Consider the following 22,974-nt stretch of genomic DNA (forward strand, 5'->3'; position numbering starts at 1 on the left):
ATGTTTATATCCCAGGACAAATTAGCTAGCAACAGCAAGCTAGCTAGCTAAATTGCCTTAAATGTTTAATTCTTTTCGACCTGTCCCCAAATTAATATAGTTGGTTCAGAGTTTGTTTTGATATTTCAACCTGGGTGTCCTGATCGTGTCTGGTGTGGGTGGACAAAATCAATATGTGCGCGATGGCGCACTTGGACACTAACGCACACGAAACCAGCATTCTGTCTGTCTCTCCTTGTGGTGTGGGTTCTGCCTCACCGGTTACTTGGTATTCAGTGAGAGATGTATTTATTATCCAGCAGGGCCTGGCAGTGATTGGCTCCAGCTTGTGGGGCTTGGCAGCAGCCGTTGCCAATCCAATCACAGTAATCCGGTGAAGGGCCAGAGGGCAATGAGCAGCGGCAGCCAGCCCAGTCCTGCCCTGCCCAGCCTAGCCCAGCTTAGCTCAAGAGGCACAAAGTGGCAGAAACAACACAGACATGCACTGTTTGGCAAATCAATGCAGAATCACCAGCACAGTACTGAAAATATACTGTAGAAAATCCCTTTGTTTGAAAAGGGAATTTTCCCTGATAGTCTCGTCCTACAAGATTCAACTTCCTTTATCAATATTCATATCAATACTGCAAGGGCACTGTCTCATAGTGTAGTGTTTCCTAACTCCAGTCCTCTAGTAAAACCAACAGAACCAGGGTTTGAAGCTGGAGATTCCCATCTCCCTCACTAGCTTTAAGCACCAGCTGTCAGAGCAGCTCACAGATCACTGCACCTGTTCATAGCCCATCTGTATACAGCCCATCTATCTACCACATCCCCATACTGTATTTATTTATTGATTCTGCTCCTTTTGCACCCCAGTATCTCTACTTGCACATCCATCTTTTGCACATCTACCATTCCAGTGTTTAATTGCTATATTGTAATTACTTTGCCACCATGGCCTATTTATTGCGTTAATTCCCTTATTTTACCTAATTTGCACTCACTGTATATAGACTATTTGTTTTCTTTTTTCGACTGTATTATTGACTGTATGTTTTGTTCATTCCATGTGTAACTCTGTGTTGTATGTGTTAACTGCTTTGCTTTATCTTGGCCAGGTCGCAGTTGCAAATGAGAACTTGTTCTCAACTAGCCTACCTGGTTAAATAAAGGTGAAATAAAGAAATATAAAAAAATTGTTGAATCGGGTGTGCTTGTCTGTGGCTACAACAAACATGTGCTGTTGGGTGTACTGGACTGGAGGAAATTAAACACTGTCATAGTTGGTGGGAAAATAATGATATTGTTCACAGATTGACGGTTTGGCTAGGCATGACTATAACGGAAATTAAACATGTGCTTACTCACCACCACACTATCTCAGGAACAGCTTGGCTAAGTACCTTGACAAACACGTTGATCAGTGTGAGGAAAACAAATCAGAGTCTTTCATGCAATCTCACACGATCTCAGTCAAAGAGAGCAAAGAGAGACTGGCACATCATGGTCAGGTTGACTGTTATATGTTTATTAAATGTCCATGCGAGTCTACAGACAAAGGCTCCATCCGTTTAAGATAAAGGGCCAGTCTAGTATATCAGTCCTGTCGCCACTCACATGGCTCTGAACATTTACAGCATTTTAAAGGGGTTGCAAAGCAAGATCACATCATATCATTGACATTGAAAGGAGTATAGAAGCAGTGTAGAAGAAGTGATGAGGTACATTATGTACCACTGGACCTGGCATTCAGAACAACAGGGGAGCCACAGGGTTCATGGCTGTCCAGTATAGCAGAATATTGGACAATCTGTCTCCCAGTAACAGCTCAAAGCCACATGGATAGACATGGAGTTCATGGGGTTGCACCTAAAAAAATACTATATTATAAACTGGGTGGTTCGAGCCCTGAATGCTGATTGGCTGAGAGCCGAGCACGGGTATGACAAAACATTTAATTTTACTGCTCTAATTACGTTGGTAACCAGTTTATAATAGCAATAAGGCACCTCAGGGGTTTGTGGTATATGGCCAATATACCACGGCTACAGGCAGTATCTAGGTACCGCGATATCGGCCCTTAGCCATGGTATATTGGTCATATACCATAAGTATACTTATTGCTTAAGTATACGATGGTATAAATACTATAGTATTCACTGTAGTGTTTTTGCAGACTTTATTGTAGTATTCACTGTAGTATTTACTGTAGTATTTACAGTAAACTATAGTATAGTAAAAGAACTGTAGTAATTAATGTAGTTTTTTGCGGACTGTACTATACTGTAGTATTTACTGTAGTGTTTTTGCGGACATTACTGTAGTATTTACTATAGTGTTTTTGTTTAATTATCTTTAACATAGAAGTGGAGGCTTTCTCCTTCAGGAAACATACTGGAGAAATACTAAAAGAGCAATTACCTGTAGGGAACACAATATACTGTATGGTCTATAAATGGAATGTAGGTTTCTCATTTATGGGTGGCAAAAATTGCGATATGGGGGAGGGGAATGGGCAGGGTATATGCAAATAAGATACTGTAGTATTTACTATAGTTTAAAAAGGGGTGGTGTTTTTGCGGACATTAATGTAGTATTTACCACAGTGTTTTTTTTTGTGGATACTGTAGTATTTACTTTAGTATTTTACAGTGTACTACAACATTCTATAGTAAGTACTACACATAATCGAGGGATACTACAGTGTGTAGTAGTGATGGGGAACAAAATCGATACTGTTACATATCGGGATATTATTTTTGACGATGTATATAGTATCGTTTTCACAATATTGCAGTATTATTTATGCACTAGTTGGCTGTATCTGCACCAAAACTCCAGTGTGTTTCCTTCATAACTTGTTCTCCATCTTCTTTTTAAATAGGGAGCCAATTTGTATTCAGCACTTTTATTTCCATGACTGATGAAACTCATTTTCTCATGGCTCTCTCTTGTCCATCTGCAGCAGATATATGGTAAGCAGTATGTTTGGAACATCGAATTGCAATAAAATCACAGTATCGAATTGCAATACATATAGAATCGTGAGAATTTTAAAAATCGCAATACACATCACATCGGCTAACGTGATAATATCTAGTGTGTAGTATAGTATTCTACAGTATAATACAGTTTAATATAGAATTCTATAGTGTAGTATTCTTTAGTGAACTGTTGTATTTTTTCATGTGGGGTCTTTATTGAGTTGTAGGCAATTTGTTTATGCAGCTATTATTTCCTTACTAGGCTAGGTTAAACACACTTGCTTATCGGTAAACCTGAAATTTCATGCAGGGTGGAGGTGTTTGCAGCATCCCTTTAAAGTGAGCAACTTCTGTAATAAAAAATGTAACATAAATGAATAAGCATTGTGTGCGACTTCAAATACATACATGTATACACTTGCCCTAATTATAGAGGTGATCTCGATGCAATGGATGCAGGTAAACTAGGATGTCAGTGTGTGGGAACATATTTTCGGGCTTGGGCCAATCAAAATACACGGGCAAGATTATATGCTGAAGTTTATATTTCCACAGCAACAACTCCAATTAAGCCCTTGTCATCCTATCCGTATACAGTACAAACTGTATATTTTCATAAATATGTGTATTTACATTTGTCTAATAGGTCAGTTCTAGTACTGTACAAGCCATTATTACAAGTTTTAAAATGATAGGTAAAGAAACATACAGTGCCGTGAAAAAGTATTTTTCCCCTTTCTATTTGTCTCTACTTTTGCATATTTTTTATAATGAATGTTATCAAATCTTCAACTAAAACGTAATATTAGATCAAGGGAACCTGAGTGAACAAATAACACAACAATTACATACTTATTTCATTTATTTCATAAACAAAGTTATGCAACACCCAATGCCCCTATGTGAAAAAGTAAGGCACGTCATCCCCAAACCATCCCACTACCACCTCTATGCTTGACCATGGGAATGAGGTTCTAACTGTGGAATGCAGTATTTGGTTTTTGCCAGGCATAATGGGAACCATGTCATCCAAAAAGTTATACTTTTAAATCATCTATCCATAGAACATTCTTCCAAGAGTCTTGATATTCATCCAGGTGCTTCCAGGTGCTTTTTACTTGAGTCAACTTTTTGGACGACATGGGTCCTGTTATGCCTGGCAAAAACCAAATACTGCATTCCACACTTAGAACCTCATACCAACTGTCAAGCATGGTGGTGGTAGTGTGATGGTTTGGGGATGCTTTGCTGCCTCAGGACCTGGACGACTTGCCTTAATAGACGGAACCATGAATTCTGCTCTGTATCAGAGAATTCTACAGGAGAATGTTAGGCTATCCATCTGCGAGCTGAAGCTGAAGTGCAGCTGGGTCATTCAGTAAGACAATGATCCAAAACACACAATCAAGTCTACATGAAAATGATTAAAATGCAACAAATGTTAAGTTTTGGAATGGCCTAGTCAAGGTCCAGAGCTAATCCCTATTGAGATGTTGTGGCAGGACTTGAACCGAGCAGTTCATGCTTGAAAACTCACAAATGTCGCTGCGTTAAAGCAGTTCTACTGTCACAGGATCCAACGAAAGTGGCGCCCCTCCTCGGTTGGGCGGCGCTCGGCGGTCGTCGTCGCCGGCCTATTAGCTGCCACCGATCGTTGTTTCTGTGTCTTTTGGTTTTGTCTGTCTGTTCCGCACCTGTTTTGTGTCTGTCATTAGTGGGGGCTTATTTAGTGTGTGTTTTCAGTTGGGGTTTTGTGCGGGATTTTTTATTGTCCACTCAGGACGGTGGGACGTGATTTGTACATTTTCACTGACAGTTTTGTCAGAAGATTTACCGGGCTGCGCCCCTTGCTTTTTGTGCCGTGTGATAATATTTTTCGTGTTTTATGGGCATGTGTTTTTCCCAGGCAGACTGTATGTAGCGCCCTGTGCCTTACGGCCTTTTGTGTGTGTCGATTTATTAAAAGACACTCACCTCCAGCACCTCTGTCTCCTGCATCTGATTCCGCCTCTACACTAGTCCAAGTCAGTCGTGACATCTGCATGCAATAGTGGGCTAACATTCTTCCACAGCGATGTGAGAGACTGATCAACAACTACAGGAAGAATCTGGTTGCAGTCATTGCAGCTAAAGGTGGCAGAACCAGTTATTGAGTGTAAGGGGGCAATTACCTTTCACACAGGGAAATTGGGTGTTGCATAACTTTGTTAAATAAATAAATAAAATAAGTATACATTTTTTTGTTATTTGTAAACTCAGGTTCCCATATCTAACATTAGGTTTTGGTTGAAGATCAGATAACGTTCAGTATCAAAAATATGCAAAAATAGAGAAAATCAGAAAAGGGCAAAAACTTTTTCACGACACTGTACATGTAGACGTAAATATAGGTAATTAAACACACACAAACAAATACACACACATGAATACACAATCTAAGTCCCACATGGGTCCATATAAACATGTATAGTATGCTCGGTGACTATTAACAGGTGGCGTAATCAAATGCAAACTAAGTAACAAATGGAGAGACCCCAGAGAACATGACGGTTGACTTTGCGTGTAGAGAGGTGAGGAGAAATGATGTCTGTTTAGGGCCTGATTACATTCTTCAGTTCAGCACTGTTTGTGAACTTTACTGTTCCTAAATCTAAGGACCACAGGAGAACCACCAGAACCATGGTTGTCCCTACTAGAGAGCAGTGGGATGTGTAGCTGGCCACATCTGATGGTCAACAGACCAGGCAGTCCAGAGAACCAGAGAGGAGGAGGCAGTGAGGAAAAAGCATTGGAGAAGGCAGCAGTGGAGAAGGCAGCAAGGGAGAGAGAGATAGAGAGAGATTTTATTAGACACATCCTACATCGCACAAACACAGCCATGCAGCCCGGCTCCCACTAACAAACAGGGAGCAGCTGAGGGAAAGCAACAGGTTCGCTGGCGAGCTCCTCCTCTTGTCCTTTTTCTCATCCTCCTCTTCCTGCTTTTCCTTCTTGTGAATGCTCCCCACCTCTCATGTGTGCTGAGTCGGGGTGGTTAGCGGAGGGGGTTTCAGAGTGGGTGCCATGGTAACGCCAGGGCAGACAGGAGGATGAGGGTGATGGTGATAGCTGGGTGGGGTGTTGGGGTGTGACCCGCAGCTCTCACAGCTACCTGTGGTGGGGGTTGGGCAGTGGGGACGTGCCATGGGGGCTCCCTGACTGCTGGGCTCTTCCCAAAAGGAACATGAGTGCTGGCCACGTCCACTCTCTCATCTGCAGAGGGAGACAGAGAGAGAAACCAGATAGAGCTGCTGCTGTCAAGACAAAGAGGTAGAGAGGGAAAGAACGAGAAGATGTAGAGATAAAGACAGAGGGAGTGAGGTATCCTAAAACACAAAGACAGACACACACAGCCTTTGGTGCGCAAACACACATACACAAACACACAGCTCTGTTCCAGGAGATCTACAAAACCTTGCACTTGCTACTGACCACTGGCGGTCAGTGCCGTTTATGATGAGGGAGGAAGATATATGTTTTTTTTCATGAGCATGGCCTTATTTCTATTAGAGCGTTTTGGATGACTGTCATTCATATTCCATTCACCCAGTTCAATGTAACGTCGATAGGTTTAGGGTACTACATGATACTCAAATTTCCCTATACCCATCATGAGGTTGCTACAACCTAGCCTATGAAAGAAAGTTTACAACATAAGTGCACACAGGTCGAGAGAGAAATTTGAGATGACAGACAATGACACATGGACAGACAGATATATTTAGTATAGTTTTATCTAGAAAGGGTACATTTTCAATGTTTTCCCATTTTTATTTGTATGAAATTCACTGAGGAGGATGGTCCTCCCCTTCCACCTCTGAGGAGCCTCCACTGCTACTGACAGGTAACACACACAAAACACGAATGTATACAGTAAATACGTGAAAACAACTCTGTCACAGAATAACATTTCTACCAGCATGTCACATGTGCAACCAAAGGAAAAAAAACTCTAGACCACCTTTACTCCACACAGAGAGATGCATACAAAGCTCTCCCCCGCCCTCCATTTGGCAAATCTGACCATAATTCTATCCTCCTGATTCCTTCTTACAAGCAAAAACTAAAGCAGGAAGTACCAGTGACTCGCTCAATATGGAAGTAGTCAGATGACGCGGATGCTACAGTGAGGGAAAAAAGTATTTGATCCCCTGCTGATTTTGTACGTTTGCCCACTGACAAAGAAATGATCAGTCTATAATTTTAATGGTAGGTTTATTTGAACAGTGAGAGACAGAATAACAACAACAAAAATCCAGAAAAACGCATGTCAAAAATGTTATCAATTGATTTGCATTTTAATGAGGGAAATAAGTATTTGATCCCCTCTCAATCAGAAAGATTTCTGGCTCCCAGTGTCTTTTATACAGGTAACGAGCTGAGATTAGGAGCACACTCTTAAAGGGAGTGCTCCTAATCTCAGTTTGTTACCTGTATAAAAGACACCTGTCCACAGAAGCAATCAATCAATCAGATTCCAAACTCTCCACCATGGCCAAGACTAAAGAGCTACAAGACCATCGCCAAGCAGCTTGGTAAGAAGGTGACAACAGTTGGTGCGATTATTCGCAAATGGAAGAAACACAAAAGAACTGTCAATCTCCCTCGGCCTGGGGCTCCATGCAAGATCTCACCTCGTGGAGTTGCAATTATCATGAGAACGGTGAGGAATCAGCCCAGAACTACACGGGAGGTTCTTGTCAATGATCTCAAGGCAGCTGGGACCATAGTCACCAAGAAAACAATTGGTAACACACTACGCCGTGAAGGACTGAAATTCTGCAGCGCCCGCAAGGTCCCCCTGCTCAAGAAAGCACATATACATGCCCGTCTGAAGTTTGCCAATGAACATCTGAATGATTCAGAGGGCGACTGGGTGAAAGTGTTGTGGTCAGATGAGACCAAAATGGAACTCTGGTATCAACTCAACTCACCGTGTTTGGAGGAGGAGGAATGTTGCATATGACGACAAGAACACCATTCCCACCGTCAAACATGGAGGTGGAAACATTATGCTTTGGGGGTGTTTTTCTGCTAAGGGGACAGGACAACTTCACCGCATCAAAGGGACGATGGACGGGGCCATGTACCGTCAAATCTTGGGTGAGAACCTCCTTCCCTCAGCCAGGGCATTGAAAATGAGTCATGGATGGGTATTCCAGCATGACAATGACCCAAAACCCACGGCCAAGGCAACAAAGGAGTGGCTCAAGAAGAAGCACATTAAGGTCCTGGAGTGGCCTAGCCAGTCTCCAGACCTTAATCCCATAGAAAATCTGTGGAGGGAGCTGAAGGTTCGAGTTGCCAAACGTCAGCCTCGAAACCTTAATGACTTGGAGAAGATCTGCAAAGAGAAGTGGGACAAAATCCCTCCTGAGATGTGTGCAAACCTGGTGGCAAACTACAAGAAACGTCTGACCTCTGTGATTGCCAACAAGGGTTTTCCCACCAAGTACTAAGTCATGTTTTGCAGAGGAGTCAAATACTTATTTCCCTCATTAAAATGCAAATCAATTTATAATATTTTTTACATGCGTTTTTCTGGATTTTTGTTGTTGTTATTCTGTCTCTCACTGTTCAAATAAACCTACCATTAAAATTATAGACTTATCATTTCTTTGTCAGTGGGCAAATGTACAAAATCAGCAGGGTATCAAATACTTTTTTCCCTCACTGTATGCTACAGGACTGTTTTGCTAGCACAGACTGGAATATGTTCCGGGATTTATCCAAGGGCATTGAGGAGTATACCACCTCAGTCATCGGCTTTATCAATAAGTGCATCTACGATGTCGTCCCCACAGTGACCGTAAGTACATATCTCAACCAGAAGCCATGTTGTTGCTTATTTATTTATTTATTTTCTCCCAAATTTTGTGGTATCCAACTGGTAGTTATAGTCTTGTCCCATCACTGAAACTCCTGTGCGGACTCTTGAGAGGAGATCAAGAGTCGTACGTCCTCTGAAACACAACCCAGCCGAGCAACACTGCTTCAAGACACAATGCCGCTTAACCCGGAAGCCAGCCTTTTATGCTCGCTTCGAGGCAAGCAACACTGAAGCATGCATGAGAACGCTCTCGGTAGCCGATTTGAGCAAGACCTTTAATAAGCAGGTAAACATTCACAAAGCCACAGGGCCAGACGGATTACCAGGACGTGTACTCAAAGCATGTGCGGACCAACTGGCAAGTGTCTTCACTGACATGTTCAACCTCTCCCTGACCGAGTCTGCAATACCTACATATTTCAAGCAGACCACCATAGTCCCTGTGCCCAAGAAAGCGAAGGTAACCTGCCTAAATGATTACCGCCCCGTAGCACTCACCTCGGTAGCCATGAAGTGCTTTGAAAGGCTGGTCATAGCTCACATCAACAGTATCCTCCGGATACCCTAGACCCACTCCAATTCGCATACCGCCCCAACGGATCCACAGATGACGCAATCTCAATCGCACTCCACACTACCCTTTCCCACCTGGACAAAATGAACATCTATGTGAGAATGCTGTTCATTGACTACAGCTCAGCGTTTAACACCATAGTGCCCACGAAGCTCATCACTATGCTAAGGACCCTGGGACTAAACACCTCCCTCTGCAACTGGATCCTGGACTTCCTGACGGGCCGCCCCCAAGTGGTAAGGGTAGGCAACAACACGTCTGCCACGCTGGACCTCAACACTGGGGCCCCTCAGAGGTGTGTACTTAGTCCCCTCCTGTACTCCCTGTTCATCCACAACTGCATGGCCAAACACGACTCCAACAGCATCATTAAGTGTGCTGACGACACAACAGTGGTTGGCCTGATAACCGACAACAATGAGACAGCCTATAGGGAGGAGGTCAGACACCTGGCAGTGTGGTGCCAGGTCAACAATGTGAGCAAGACAAAGGAGCGGGTCGAGAGTTTCACGTTCCTTGGTGTCCACATCACCAACGAACTATCACACACCAAGACAGTCATGAAGCATGACAACACCTTTTTCCCTTCAAGAGACTGAAAAGATTTTGCATGGGTCCCCAGATCCTCAAAGATTTACAGCTGCACCATCGAGAGCATCCTGACCGGTTGCATCACTGCCTGGTATGGCAACTGCTCGGCAGCTGACCATAAGGCGCTACAGAGGGTAATGCATATGGCTCAGTACATCACTGGGGCCAAGCTTCCTGCCATCCAGGACCTATATAATAGACGGTGTCAGAGGAAAGCCCATAAAATTGTCAGACTCCAGTCACCCAAGTCATATACTGTTTCCTCTGCTATCGCACAGCAAGCAGTACCAGAATGTCTAGGACCAAACGGCTCCTTAACAGCTTCTACCCCAAAGCCATAAGACTGCTGAACAATTAATCAAATGGCCACCGGACTATTTACATTGACACCCTCCCCCCCTCCACATGTTTTGTACACTGCTGCTACTCGCTGTTTATTATCTATGCAGTCACTTCACACCTACAGTTGAAGTCGGAAGTTTACATACACTTAGGTTGGAGTCATTAAAACCCGTTTTTCAACCACTCCACACATTTCTTGTTAACAAACTATAGTTTTGGCAAGTCGGTTAGGACATCTACTTTGTGCATGTCACAAGTAATTTTTCCAACAATTGTTTACAGACAGATTATTTCCCTTATAATTCACGTTATCACAATTCCAGTGGGTCAGAAGTTTACATACAGTAAGTTGACTGCCTTTAAACAGCTTGGAAAATTCCAGAAAATGATGTGATGGCTTTAGAAGCTTCTGATAGGCTAATTGACATCATTTGAGTCATTTGGAGGTGTACCTGTGGATGTATTTCAAGGCCTATCTTCAAACTCAGTGCCTCTTTGCTTGACATCATGGGAAAATCAAAAGAAATCAGCCAAGACCTCAGAAAAAAAATTGTAGACTTCCACAAGTTTGGATCATCCTTGGGAGCAATTTCCAAACGCCTGAAGGTACCACGTTCATCTGTACAAACAATAGTACGCAAGTATAAATACCATGGGATCACGCAGCCGGTATCCCATGGTGTTTATACATCCACAGGTACACCTCCAAATAATTCAAATGATGAAGAAGGCGTGTTTTGTCTCCTAGAGATGAACGTACTTTGGTGCGAAAAGTGCAAATCAATCCCAGAACAACAGAAAAGGACCTTGTGAAGATGCTGGAGGAAACAGGTACAAAAGTATCTATATCCACAGTAAAACGAGTCCTATATCGACATAACCTGAAATGCCGCTCAGCAAGGAAGAAGCCACTGCTCCAAAACCCGCCATAAAAAAGCTAGACTACTGGTTGTAACTGCACATGGGTACAAAGATCGTACTTTTTGGAAGCCGAAGAACACCATCCCAACCGTGAAGCACGGGGGTGGCAGCATCATGTTGTGGGGGTGCTTTGCTGCAGGAGGGACTGGTGCACTTCACAAAATAGATGTCATCATGAGGATGGAAAATTATGTGGATATATTGAAGCAACATCTCAATACATCAGTCAGGAAGTTAAAGCTTGGTCGCAAACGGGTCTTCCAAATGGACAGTGACCCCAAGCATACTTCCAAAGTTGTGGCAAAATGGCTTAAGGACAACAAAGTCAAGATATTGGAGTGGCCATCACAAAGCCCTGACCTCAATCCCATAGAAAATGTGTGGGCAGAACTAAAAAAGTGTGTGTGAGCAAGGAGGCCTACAAACCTGACTCAGTTACACAAGCTCTGTCAGTAGGTATGGGCCAAAATTCGCCCAACTTATTGTGGGAAGCTTGTGGAAGGCTACCTGAAACGTTTGACCCAAGTTAAACAATTTAAAGGCAATGCTACCAAATACTAATTAAGTGTATGCAAACTTCTGACCCACTGGGAATGTGATGAAAGAAATAAAGTTGAAATAATTAATTTTCTCTACTATTACTCTGATATTTCACATTCTTAAACTAAAGTGGTGATCCTAAATGACCTAAGACAGGGAATTTTTACGAGGATTAAATGTCAGGAATTGTGAAAAACTGAGTTTAAATGTATTTGGCTAGGTGTATGTAAACGTCCGACTTCAACTGTAACCTGTACCCACGCACATTGACTCGGTAACGGTACCTCCTGTATATAGCCTCATTATTGTTATTTTATTGTGTTACTTTTTATTATTTTTTACTTTATTTGGTAAATATTTAATATATAATATACTGCTCAAAAAAATAAAGGGAAGTCTTAAAAAACACAATGTAACTCCAAGTCAATCACACTTCTGTGAAATCAAACTGTCCACTTAGGAAGCAACACTGATTGACAATAAATTTCACATGCTGTTGTGCAAATGGAATAGACAACAGGTGGAAATTATAGGCAATTAGCAAGACACCCCCAATAAAGGAGTGGTTCTGCAGGTGGTAACCACAGACCACTTCTCAGTTCCTATGCTTCCTGGCTGATGTTTTGGTCACTTTTGAATGCTGGCGGTGCTTTCACTCTAGTGGTAGCATGAGACGGAGTCTACAACTCACACAAGTGGCTCAGGTAGTGCAGCTCATCCAGGATGGCACATCAATGCGAGCTGTGGCAAGAAGGTTTGCTGTGTCTGTCAGCGTAGTGTCCAGAGCATGGAGGCGCTACCAGGAGACAGGCCAGTACATCAGGAGACGTGGAGGAGGCCGTAGGAGGGCAACAACCCAGCAGCTGGACCGCTACCTCCGCCTTTGTGCAAGGAGGAGCAGGAGGAGCACTGCCAGAGCCCTGCAAAATGACCTCCAGCAGGCCACAAATGTACATGTGTCTGCTCAAATGGTCAGAAACAGACTCCATGAGGGTGGTATGAGGGCCCGACGTCCACAGGTGGGGGTTGTGCTTACAGCCCAACACCGTGCAGGACGTTTGGCATTTGCCAGAGAACACCAAGATTGGCGCCCTGTGCTCTTCACAGATGAAAGCAGGTTCACACTGAGCACATGTGACAGACGTGACAGTCTGGAGATGCCGTGGAGAATGTTCTGCTGCCTGCAACATCCTCCAGCATGACCGGTTTGGCGGTGGGTCAGTCATGGTGTGGGGTGGCATTTCTTTGGGGGGCCGCACAGCCCTCCATGTGCTCGCCAGAGGTAGCCTGACTGCCATTAGGTACCGAGATGAGATCCTCAGACCCCTTGTGAGACCATATGCTGGTGCGGTTGGCCCTGGGTTCCTCCTAATGCAAGGCAATGCTAGACCTCATGTGGCTGGAGTGTGTCAGCAGTTCCTGCAAGAGGAAGGCATTGATGCTATGGACTGGCCCGCCTGTTCCCCAGACCTGAATCCAATTGAGCACATCTGGGACATCATGTCTCGCTCCATCCACCAACGCCACGTTGCACCACAGACTGTCCAGGAGTTGGCGGATGCTTTAGTCCAGGTCTGGGAGGAGATCCCTCAGGAGACCATCCGCCACCTCATCAGGAGCATGCCCAGGCGTTGTAGGGAGGTCATACAGGCACGTGGAGGCCACACACACTACTGCGCCTCATTTTGACTTGTTTTAAGGACATTACATCAAAGTTGGATCAGCCTGTAGTGTGGTTTTCCACTTTAATTTTGAGTGTGACTCCAAATCCAGACCTCCATGGGTTGATAAATTGGATTTCCATTGATTATTTTTGTGTGATTTTGTTGTCAGCACATTCAACTATGTAAAGATAAAAGTATTTAATAAGATTATTTCATTCATTCAGATCTAGGATGTGTTATTTTAGTGTTCCCTTTATTTTTTTGAGCAGTGTATATAAGGTCTTGTAAGTAAGCATTTCACAGTGGTCTACACTTGTTGTATTCTGCACATGTGAGAAATAAAGTTTCATTTGATTTGACTTAACTGGGTTTCATCCATTCTGTGGGTTTTTCACCCCAGAGAGCTGGGGAGGCTTAGCTATGAATCAATAACAAGCTGTGATGAGTAAATCACTGAGACAGGAGGGGGAATGATAGCGGTATGTAGTGAAATGTAATGGCAAGTAACAACATAAACCTGACGTCACTAACAGCTGATGGCCTCATAGGATGAATTAAACACAGATTCACAGACACACAAGCTCCTGTGTGTGTATGTATAGTAAGCAAGAACACACATACATACATAGTAATTAGATAAACATTTGCATATGCCTACTGCTTTTGGTCGGATGGCCGTCCACACTGTCATTAACTCCCCTCCGTATTTATTTGGACAGTTAAGCTAAAAAATAAATGTTCTGTTTGGATTTGAGATTAAATGTTTCATGAGATGACGGTACAGAATTTCACCTTTTATTTTAGGATATTTTCATATAGTATCTGTATTACCGTTTAGAAATGAATGCACTTTATATAGTTAGTCCTCCCATTTGAAGAAGTCATAAATATTTGGACTAATTAACCTGTAGTGTAGTAGTAAAAATTTTAGTATTTGGTCCCGTATTCCTAGCACACAATGACTACATCAAGCTTGTGACTCTACAAACTTGTTGGATGCATTTGCAATTTGGTTTGGATGTGTTTCAGATTTATTTTGCCCAATAAGAAAGGTGAATAATGTTTTGTGTCATTTTGAAGTCACTTTTATTGTAAATAACAATAGAATATGTTTAACACTTCCACATTAATGTGGATGCTACCATTATAATGGATAATCATGAATTAATCATGAATAATGATGAGTGAGAAAGTTAGAGGCACAAAGATCATACCCCCCAAAACATGCTAACCTCCCGTTATTGGTAATACACTATAAGTGCATTTGTCCAAATACTTATGACTTCTTCAAATGGGGGGACTAGATACATAAAGTGATTTCATTTCTAAAAGGTAAAACAGATATGTATGAAAATACCATCCAATAAAAGGTGACATTCTGTTGTCACCTCATATAATTTGTTTTATCTCAAATACAAAATGCTGGAGTTTAGAGAGAAATTAAAACATTTTAGCTTCACTGTCCAAATAAATACAGAGGGGAGTGTACATACACACACACATGTGCGTGCGAGCGAGCATGAGGTAAGTTTTCTTCAGTGTGTAGATAGTTTATCTCCTTGTCCAGGCGAGGCACTCAGTAGGAGCTGGCTGGCTTGGTTTGTCCTCAGGGAGAGTTGTTACGTGGTCCCAGCAGATACACAGCAGATGTCTGGAAAACACACTCCAGGTTCTCCTCTCCTGCTCAATGGCACTATGCGTGTGTGTTTGTATGTGTGTGTGTATGTGAGAGAGAAAGAGTAGCGAGACAGTGAAAGAGGAGCGAGGGAGAGGCAGAGAGAGAGAATGTGTCCATGCGTGTCTGTCTGTCTGTGCGTGCCTGCCCTCCCACCCATCTGTGTGCGCGCCTGTGCTGGTGTCTGCTGGCATGCATTTCACTCCCTGACAAAACCTCTCCCTGCTCCCAGGAGTGTTGGCTGAGCTATATTAGTGGATTAAGACAGTACAGGCCGAGGGGAGAAACAGACACACCTGCTGAGCCTGAAACTCAATTCCCCAGTTACAATGGCCATTGTGCTCACAGTACAATAGACAAAGGAGCACTTTATCTCCCAACGCAATGAGGTGAGCTGTTTATGCTCACTATAAAAAGAAACAGATTAATATCGGAGATGAACTAACCCCCCCCCCATAGGCCTATTGACTATATCGACTGTGTTGGCAGGATGTGAGCATCGATATGTGTTTGCTAGGATATTTACAGATGTATTGGTGAATGTGAATCTGTGCATGAGAAAATCAGTGTAAGTCCACAACAGATGATTTAATAGCGCCAGAATGTTTACTGTCTCTCTGCATCTGTCCTGGATTTCATACTATCGCAGTCACTGGCTGTGAGGAAACTTCTATTCTCTGGAGAGTCAGGCTCATTCTCATTCAATCTGGGGCACTGGGACTAGCAGCACAAACACACCTGTGTGTGTGTGTGTGTGTGTGTGTGTGTGTGTGTGTGTGTGTGTGTGTGTGTGTGTGTGTGTGTGTGTGTGTGTGTGTGTGTGTGTGTGTGTGTGTGTGTGTGTGTGTCTAGAGGTCAGCGGTAATTGAGAGGGTTTAGGGAGGAGGACATGACAGAGGATAGTGGTAGAGCTGGTGGTAACGGGGCACTAAGCCTTGTGCCTACCCTGTTTACATGCCCTGCAGCACTGCTGTCTCCTAGCAACAGCCTCAGAACATGTCACTGTTGATCGAGTGGAGACACACAGCCCTTTGGTGAGTGATGAGCAACACCCAGAGAGACTCCCCATGCTAATGGAGCCTTTTTACCTTTTCTCAGGAAGAGGTTAATGTGTTGGGTGTGTGTGTGTGTGTGTGTGTGTGTGTTTTTGCATGTGTGTATGTTTGTGTGACGTTGCCATTTCCAGGAATCTTCAGTACCAAGCTCCATCGGGATAATATCCGTAATTACTCTAAAATCGTCTGCCTACGTGGCCACATCTGTGTCTATGTGCAAGTATATACAGTGACTGAGATGTGGCTTTATATGTGAAGTGTAAATGAGTGCGTTTATACATATGTGAATGTGACATGCTATGAATATTTGATGTTAATGTGTGTAGTTACAGAGTATACTGTAGGAATTAGTATGGCCCAGTTACTACAACAGGCTGCTCCACTACATTGTGAAGTGGTAGTAGTGAGACACAGTCAGGGACACTGTCAGGTTTGATGTTTGCATCCTGTATGGTGGCCAGACTGCATGTCTGATAGAGACGTAAGCTCCTACAGATCTGGTCTGAGGATAGTGAGTCCCTCAGCTCTGCCTGCTTTCAGCTTGGTCATGGTGGCAGTGGGAGGGGGGGGAGTCATGGTGGCAGTATGGGGGGGGGTTCTATGGGGTCCTTCGGTGGCCCTCGAGCATAGTGACGGGAAATAAATCACCCAGCCGGTAGACATCGCCGTGACAACCCAGAGGAATTCGCCCAGCGAGCGGAGCCAGACAGGGTGAAATATGGAGGAGATCTCAGGGCCAGCTGCAGATGGCTGCCTCCCTGCGTGCCTCTTTGCCTCCCTCCCTGACTGCCAAAACCTCTCCCTGCTCCCTGCTCCCAGGAGTGCCTCTTTGCCTCCCTCCCTCCCTGTCTGCCTACCTCCCTCCGTCTCTCCCTACCTGCCTCTCTGCCTGGCTTCAGCAGAGCGCGTCGCTTCATCTCTCACATAGACATGTTGATGAAAAGAGGAACACCACTCTACATCAGGGTTGCTGTTTGTCACAATATTCTCCTGACTGCTGAGCTCCTGTCATAACTACAGGCCATTCCTCATGGTCTCTGGCTGAATGGAAATACACTGTATGCTCTTTCCATGACATAGACTGACCAGGTGAATCCAGGTGAAAGCTCTGATCCCTTCATGTCACTTGTTAAATCCACTTCAATCAGTGTAGATGAAGGGGAAGAGACAGGTTAACGAATGATTTTTAAGCCTTGAGACAACTGAGTCATGGATTGTGTATGTGTGCCATTCAGAGGGTGAATGGGCAAGACAAAATATTTAAATGCCTTTGAATGGGGTATGGTAGTAGGTGCCAGGCGCAACGGTTTGAGTGTGTCAAGAACTATAACGCTGCTGGGTTTTTCACACTCAACAGTTTCCTGTGTGTATCAAGAATGGTCCACCACCCAAAGGACATCCAGTCAACTTGACACAACTGTGGGAAGCATTGGAGTCAGCATGGGCCAGCATCCCTATGGAATGCTTTTGGCACCTTGTAGAGTCCATGCCCTGACGAATTGAGGCTGTTCTGAGGGCAAAAGGGGGTGCAACTCAATATTAGGAAGGTGTTCCTAATGTTTTGTACACTCAGTGTATATTTTACAGTATTATAATCAGGTGGTGTCCCGTTTCGTCTGGACTGCCCTTCAGTGGATACAGTAACAGTTGTGTAACACACAGCTCTTTGACAAAGCAAGAATCCTAAGTATGGTAAATAGGGGAACACAATACTGCATTGTGCATCTGTTTGCCCAAAAACAACGGCTTTGGCAGGGCAGGAATGTTGAACATGCTTTGATGCCGTTAAGACAAAGAAAAGACATAGTGTGTGCCACTCTTAAGCATATGAGAGAGTGAATCATGCTTCAGTGTCACGCTATACCAAGGCCACAGCCACCATTGAGCAAGGAACACAAGACAACGTTCCGTCTGTGGGTGGGACATTATTAAGAAGTGAGATCAGAAATGTGGAGCTGAGAATGGGAAAAGGTACATACTGTATAAGAAGTCTGGACCATGAAGTGACACAGTGCCTGGCCAATGGTCAAAGTAGCAAACTGTAACCATGCATTTAAAGAGGAAGAGAAGGAGGAAAACAGGAAGTGAGAAAGGGACCGAGAAGACAGATGGAGCTGGACAGAGATTGAGGACGAGAGAGATCGAGAGGGGGAGGAAGAGTGGAAACTAACAAATGAGCTCAAATGCCGACAGATGACTAGTACAGCCCCCACCCTCCACCCTCCAACCCTGTCTGCTCTGTCAATCATCCCCATATCAAGAGCCTAAGGACGGCTCATTTTCTCACCTTTAGTGACAGCTAATGGGAGAATTCACTCAGCCCTGTGCTGTGTGACTGCATGCAGGTATGTCTGGGAGATGCCCTGTGACAACAAACAGGGGATGCAGCATGTCAGGATTCAGAATGGCTGAGGGGAGGTCACCTTAATTATAGTTTACCATGCTGATGCACCCCTTTGATGTGGAAAACCAGGAAAACTCCAGTCTTATAATTATCCTTACAGTACGTACACATACCAGGAAATAAGATATGGGCTGGTGTTTCACTGTGTGACACATGCAAACAGTGGTCTGAGCTCCTGCCAGAGACCTGTCTGGTACCGCAGCCTCCTTTGTTCTGTGTCTGTTTAAGACTGCTAATAGATACAGTATATGAGGAGGGTGGATTGAGGTGTGGACTGTGAAGGGATGAAAGATACAGTGAGAGAAGCAAGGGGTTTTCCATAGACTTGTTAGACATAGACAGACATAACTTGTCAAGTACTCAACACATGGAAAATTCAGATATGGCATTCCTGAGATTCTTGGATGCAGTACTAATACTCAGATTGCACATAGTGTACAGTCCTAGAGATTCTCTCATTACATCCTCTACATGTAAAGTGTTGGTCCCATGTTTCATGAGCTGAAATAAAAGATCCCAGAAATGTTCCATACACACAAAAAGCGTATTTCTCTCAGATTTTGTGCACAAATTTGCTTACATCTGTGTTAGTGAGCATTTCTCCTTTGCCAAGATAATCCATCCACCTGACAGGTGTGGCATATCAAGAAGCTGATTAAACAACATGATCATTACACAGGTGCACCTTGTGCTGGGGACAATGAAAGGCCACTCTAAAATGTGTGTGCATTTGACATGCTGACTGCAGGAATTTCCACCAGAGCTAATGCCAGAGAATTTATGTTAATTTCTCTACCATAAGCAGCCTCCAACGTCGTTTTAGAGATTTTTACCGTACGTCTAATCGGCCTCATAACCGCAGACCACGTGTATGGCAACGTGTGGGCGAGTGGTTTGCTGATGTCAATGTTATCAACAGAGTGCCCCATGGTGGCGGTGCAGTTATGGTATGGGCAGGCATAAGCTACAGGCAACAAACACAATTGCATTTTATCAATGGCAATTTGAATGCACAGAGAGATACCGTGGCAAAATGTCACCCATTGAGCATGTTTGGGATGCTCTGGATCGACACGTACGACAGCGTGTTCCAGTTTCCTCCAATATACAGCAACTTTGCACAACCATTGAAGTGGAGTGGGACAACATTCCACAGGCCACAATCAACAGCCTGATCAACTCTATGCAAAGGAGATGTGTCGCGCTGCATGAGGCAAATGGTGGTCACACAAGATAGAGACTGGTTTTCTGATCCATGCCCTCCCTTTTTTTGAAGGTATCTGTGACCAACATATGCTTATCTGTATTCCCTGTTATGTGAAATCCATAGTAGGGCCTAATAAATGTATTTCAATTGACTGATTTCCTTATATGAACCGTAACTCAGTGAAATCTTTGAAATTGTTGCATGTTGCGTTTATATTTTTGTTCAGTATACATAGTTGAGGCTGTACCACAGGAGAACAGAAAAAACGCACACACTGTACACCAACATTTACCCACTGATGTGATGCGACCTTGAGTGGGGCTGGAGGGGGGCGGGGGTGTAAAAGTATCCCTGTATTTCCAGTTGAATCAGTAATGAGCATTTCATTACCTTGGCCAATATCCCCTAGAGAGGACTGGCTACACCAACAAAGACCTGAGGCAGAAACTGTCCTGATTGTACACAGCTAGGCTAGCAGACACAACAGATCTCTCTCTCTCTCTCTCTCTCTCTCTCTCTCTCTCTCTCTCTCTCTCTCTCTCTCTCTCTCAAAAATTCATGGGGCTTTCTTGGCATGGGAAACATATGTTTACACTGCCAAAGCAAGTGAAATAGATAGTAAACAAAAGTGAAATAAGCAATAAAAAATTAACAGTAAACCTTACTCACTAAAGGGAAAATAAATAAACATAAATATGGGTTGTATTTCCAAGGGTGTTTGTTCTACACTGGTTACCCTTTTCTTGTGGCAACAGGTCAGATATGGGTGTCAAAATGTGATTAGTTTTCGAATTCTTTGTGGGTCTGTGTAATCTAATATGTGTCTCTAATATGTGTCTCAAATATGGTCATACATAGGGCAGGAAGTTAGGAAGTGCAGCTCCGTTTCCACCTGTCTCAATAGCAAGGCTATGCTCACTGAGTCTGTACATAGTCAAATCTTTAGTTAATTGTGCTTCAGTCATAGTGGTCAGGTATTCTGCCACTGTGTACTCTCTGTTTAGGGCCAAATAGCATTCTAGATTGCTCAGTTCTTTTGTTAATTCTTTCCAATGTGTCAAGTAATTATCTTTTTGTTTTCTCATGATTTGGTTAAGTCTAATTGTGTTGCTGTCCTGGGACTCTGTGGGCTTTGTTTGTGTTTGTAAAAAGAGCCCCAGGACCAGCTTGCTTAGGGGACTCTTCTCCAGGAAGGTTTGGGAATCACTTCCTTTTAGGTTGTTGTACAATTTAACAGCTCTTTTCTGGATTTTGATCATTAACGGGTATGGGCCTAATTCTGCTCTGCATGCATTATATGGTGTTTTATGTTGTACACAGAGGATATTTGTGCAGAATTCTGCATGCAGTCTCAATTTGGTGTTTGTCCCATTTAGTGAATTCTTGGTTGGTGAGCGGACCTCAGACCTCACAACCATAAAGGACAATGGGTTCTATAACTGGTTCAAGTATTCTTTAACAGATCCTAATTGGTATGTCAAATTTAATGTTCCTTTGGATGGCATAGAAGGCCCTTCTTGCCTTCTCTCAGATCGTTCACAGCTTTATGGAAGTTGCCTGTAGCGCTGATGTTTAGGCCAAGGTATGTATAGTTTTTTGTGTGCTCTAGGGCAAGTATTCCCAAACTGGGGTACGCACAATGCCGTCGGGGGTACGCCAAATAAAAATGTTATTCACATAAATATATATGTATAATTTAACTTAAAAATTAATTTAAAAAATCGCATTTTCAAACAGTCCATTTATATTTTCCAACGGGGCTATACATTTGGGTGAGGCTTTTTTCTCGCCTGAGTAGCCTCGTTTCACTGCCAAAAATAAAACTAAACCATCTAGTGTTCAGCGAAATAACAACACAATGTCAAATACAGGTAGCCTAGACAAATAATTAACATCCAATCACATTAACTGTTATTCTCTCGCAGGAATTCCACTAATGATCCGTATGTAGCCAAACGTAGCTGATGCTCATTCCATTTGCTCAAAAATAGAGACACATACCAGCTCTACTGGTAGCACTGCTACTACTAGCAGTACTACACCTGCACCTGTCAACGACACAAGTTGTTCTGCTTCCACGAGCACATCCAATACTAGCATCAGTAATTCTACATTTGTTGTTAGACCAGCTAGCATGGACACTGACAGTTGTGAATCTGATGCAGCCGACGAGCTACTGCCCCCTTACCCGGGAAAGCACCGAACAACAGACCGGGAAGTTGGATCACCGAAGAGGCGCAAATATGATGAGAACTACATTGATTTGGGGTTCACTTCCACGGAACCCAAACCGGCTGCACACGTGCGCCATCGTGTGCCATCGTGCATAAATGTATTTTGTCCCCCCACACCAAACACGATCACGACACGCAGGTTATAATATCAAAACAAACTCTGAACCAATTATATTAATTTTGGGAAAGGTCGAAAAGCATTAAACATTTATGGCAATTTAGCTAGTTAGCTTGCACTTGCTAGCTAATTTGTCCTATTTAGCTAGCTTGCTGTTGCTAGCTAATTTGTCCTGGGATATAAACATTGAGTTGTTATTTTACCTGAAATGCACAAGGTCCTCTACTCCGCCAATTAATCCACACATAAAACGGTCAACCGAATCGTTTCTAGTCATCTCTCTTCCTTCCAGGCTTTTTCTTCTCTTGACTTTATATTGCGATTGGCAATGTTACCGCCACTGACCTCGTTTGTGTTTCAGTCACCCATGTGGGTATAACCAATGAGGAGATGGCACGTGGGTACCTGCTTCTATAAACCAATGAGGAGATGGGAGAGGCAGGACTTGCAGCGCAATCTGCGTCACAAATAGAACTGACTTCTATTTTAGCCCTTGGCAACGCAAACGCTCGTTGGCACACCCGAGCAGTGTGGGTGCAATGATTGAATAATATAGATTTGAAAATGTATTTTGCAAGTGTAGTCAGACTGTAACACTACTGTTCAAAAGTTTGGGGCCACTTAGAAATGTCCTTGTTTCTGAAAAAAAAAACACATAAAATAAAATCAAATTGATCAGAAATACAGTGTAGACATTGTTAATGTTGTAAATGACTATTATATCTGGAAACGGCAGATTTTTTATGAAATATCTACATAGGCGTACAGAGGCAAATTATCAGCAACCATCACTCCTGTGTTTCAATGGCACGTT

At 43.4% G+C, this 22,974-nt stretch overlaps 1 protein-coding gene across 2 annotated transcripts in view; it reads right to left on the bottom strand.

Annotated features, from left to right (window-relative positions):
* Window positions 1-1,489: 1,489 nt before the first annotated feature.
* Window positions 1,490-22,974, bottom strand: part of LOC106584350 (glypican-5) — a 156,084-nt gene continuing 134,599 nt past the window's right edge. For both annotated transcript variants that reach the window (XM_014169564.2, XM_014169563.2), the window contains one exon: window positions 1,490-6,218. In XM_014169564.2, coding sequence (XP_014025039.2) covers window positions 6,016-6,218 — 203 coding nt within the window. In that variant the 3' untranslated portion in view covers window positions 1,490-6,015. The remainder of the gene's footprint in view (window positions 6,219-22,974) is intronic.

This window comes from Salmo salar, chromosome ssa23 (assembly GCF_905237065.1).
Source record: "Salmo salar chromosome ssa23, Ssal_v3.1, whole genome shotgun sequence".
NCBI classification, from domain to species: domain Eukaryota; kingdom Metazoa; phylum Chordata; class Actinopteri; order Salmoniformes; family Salmonidae; genus Salmo; species Salmo salar.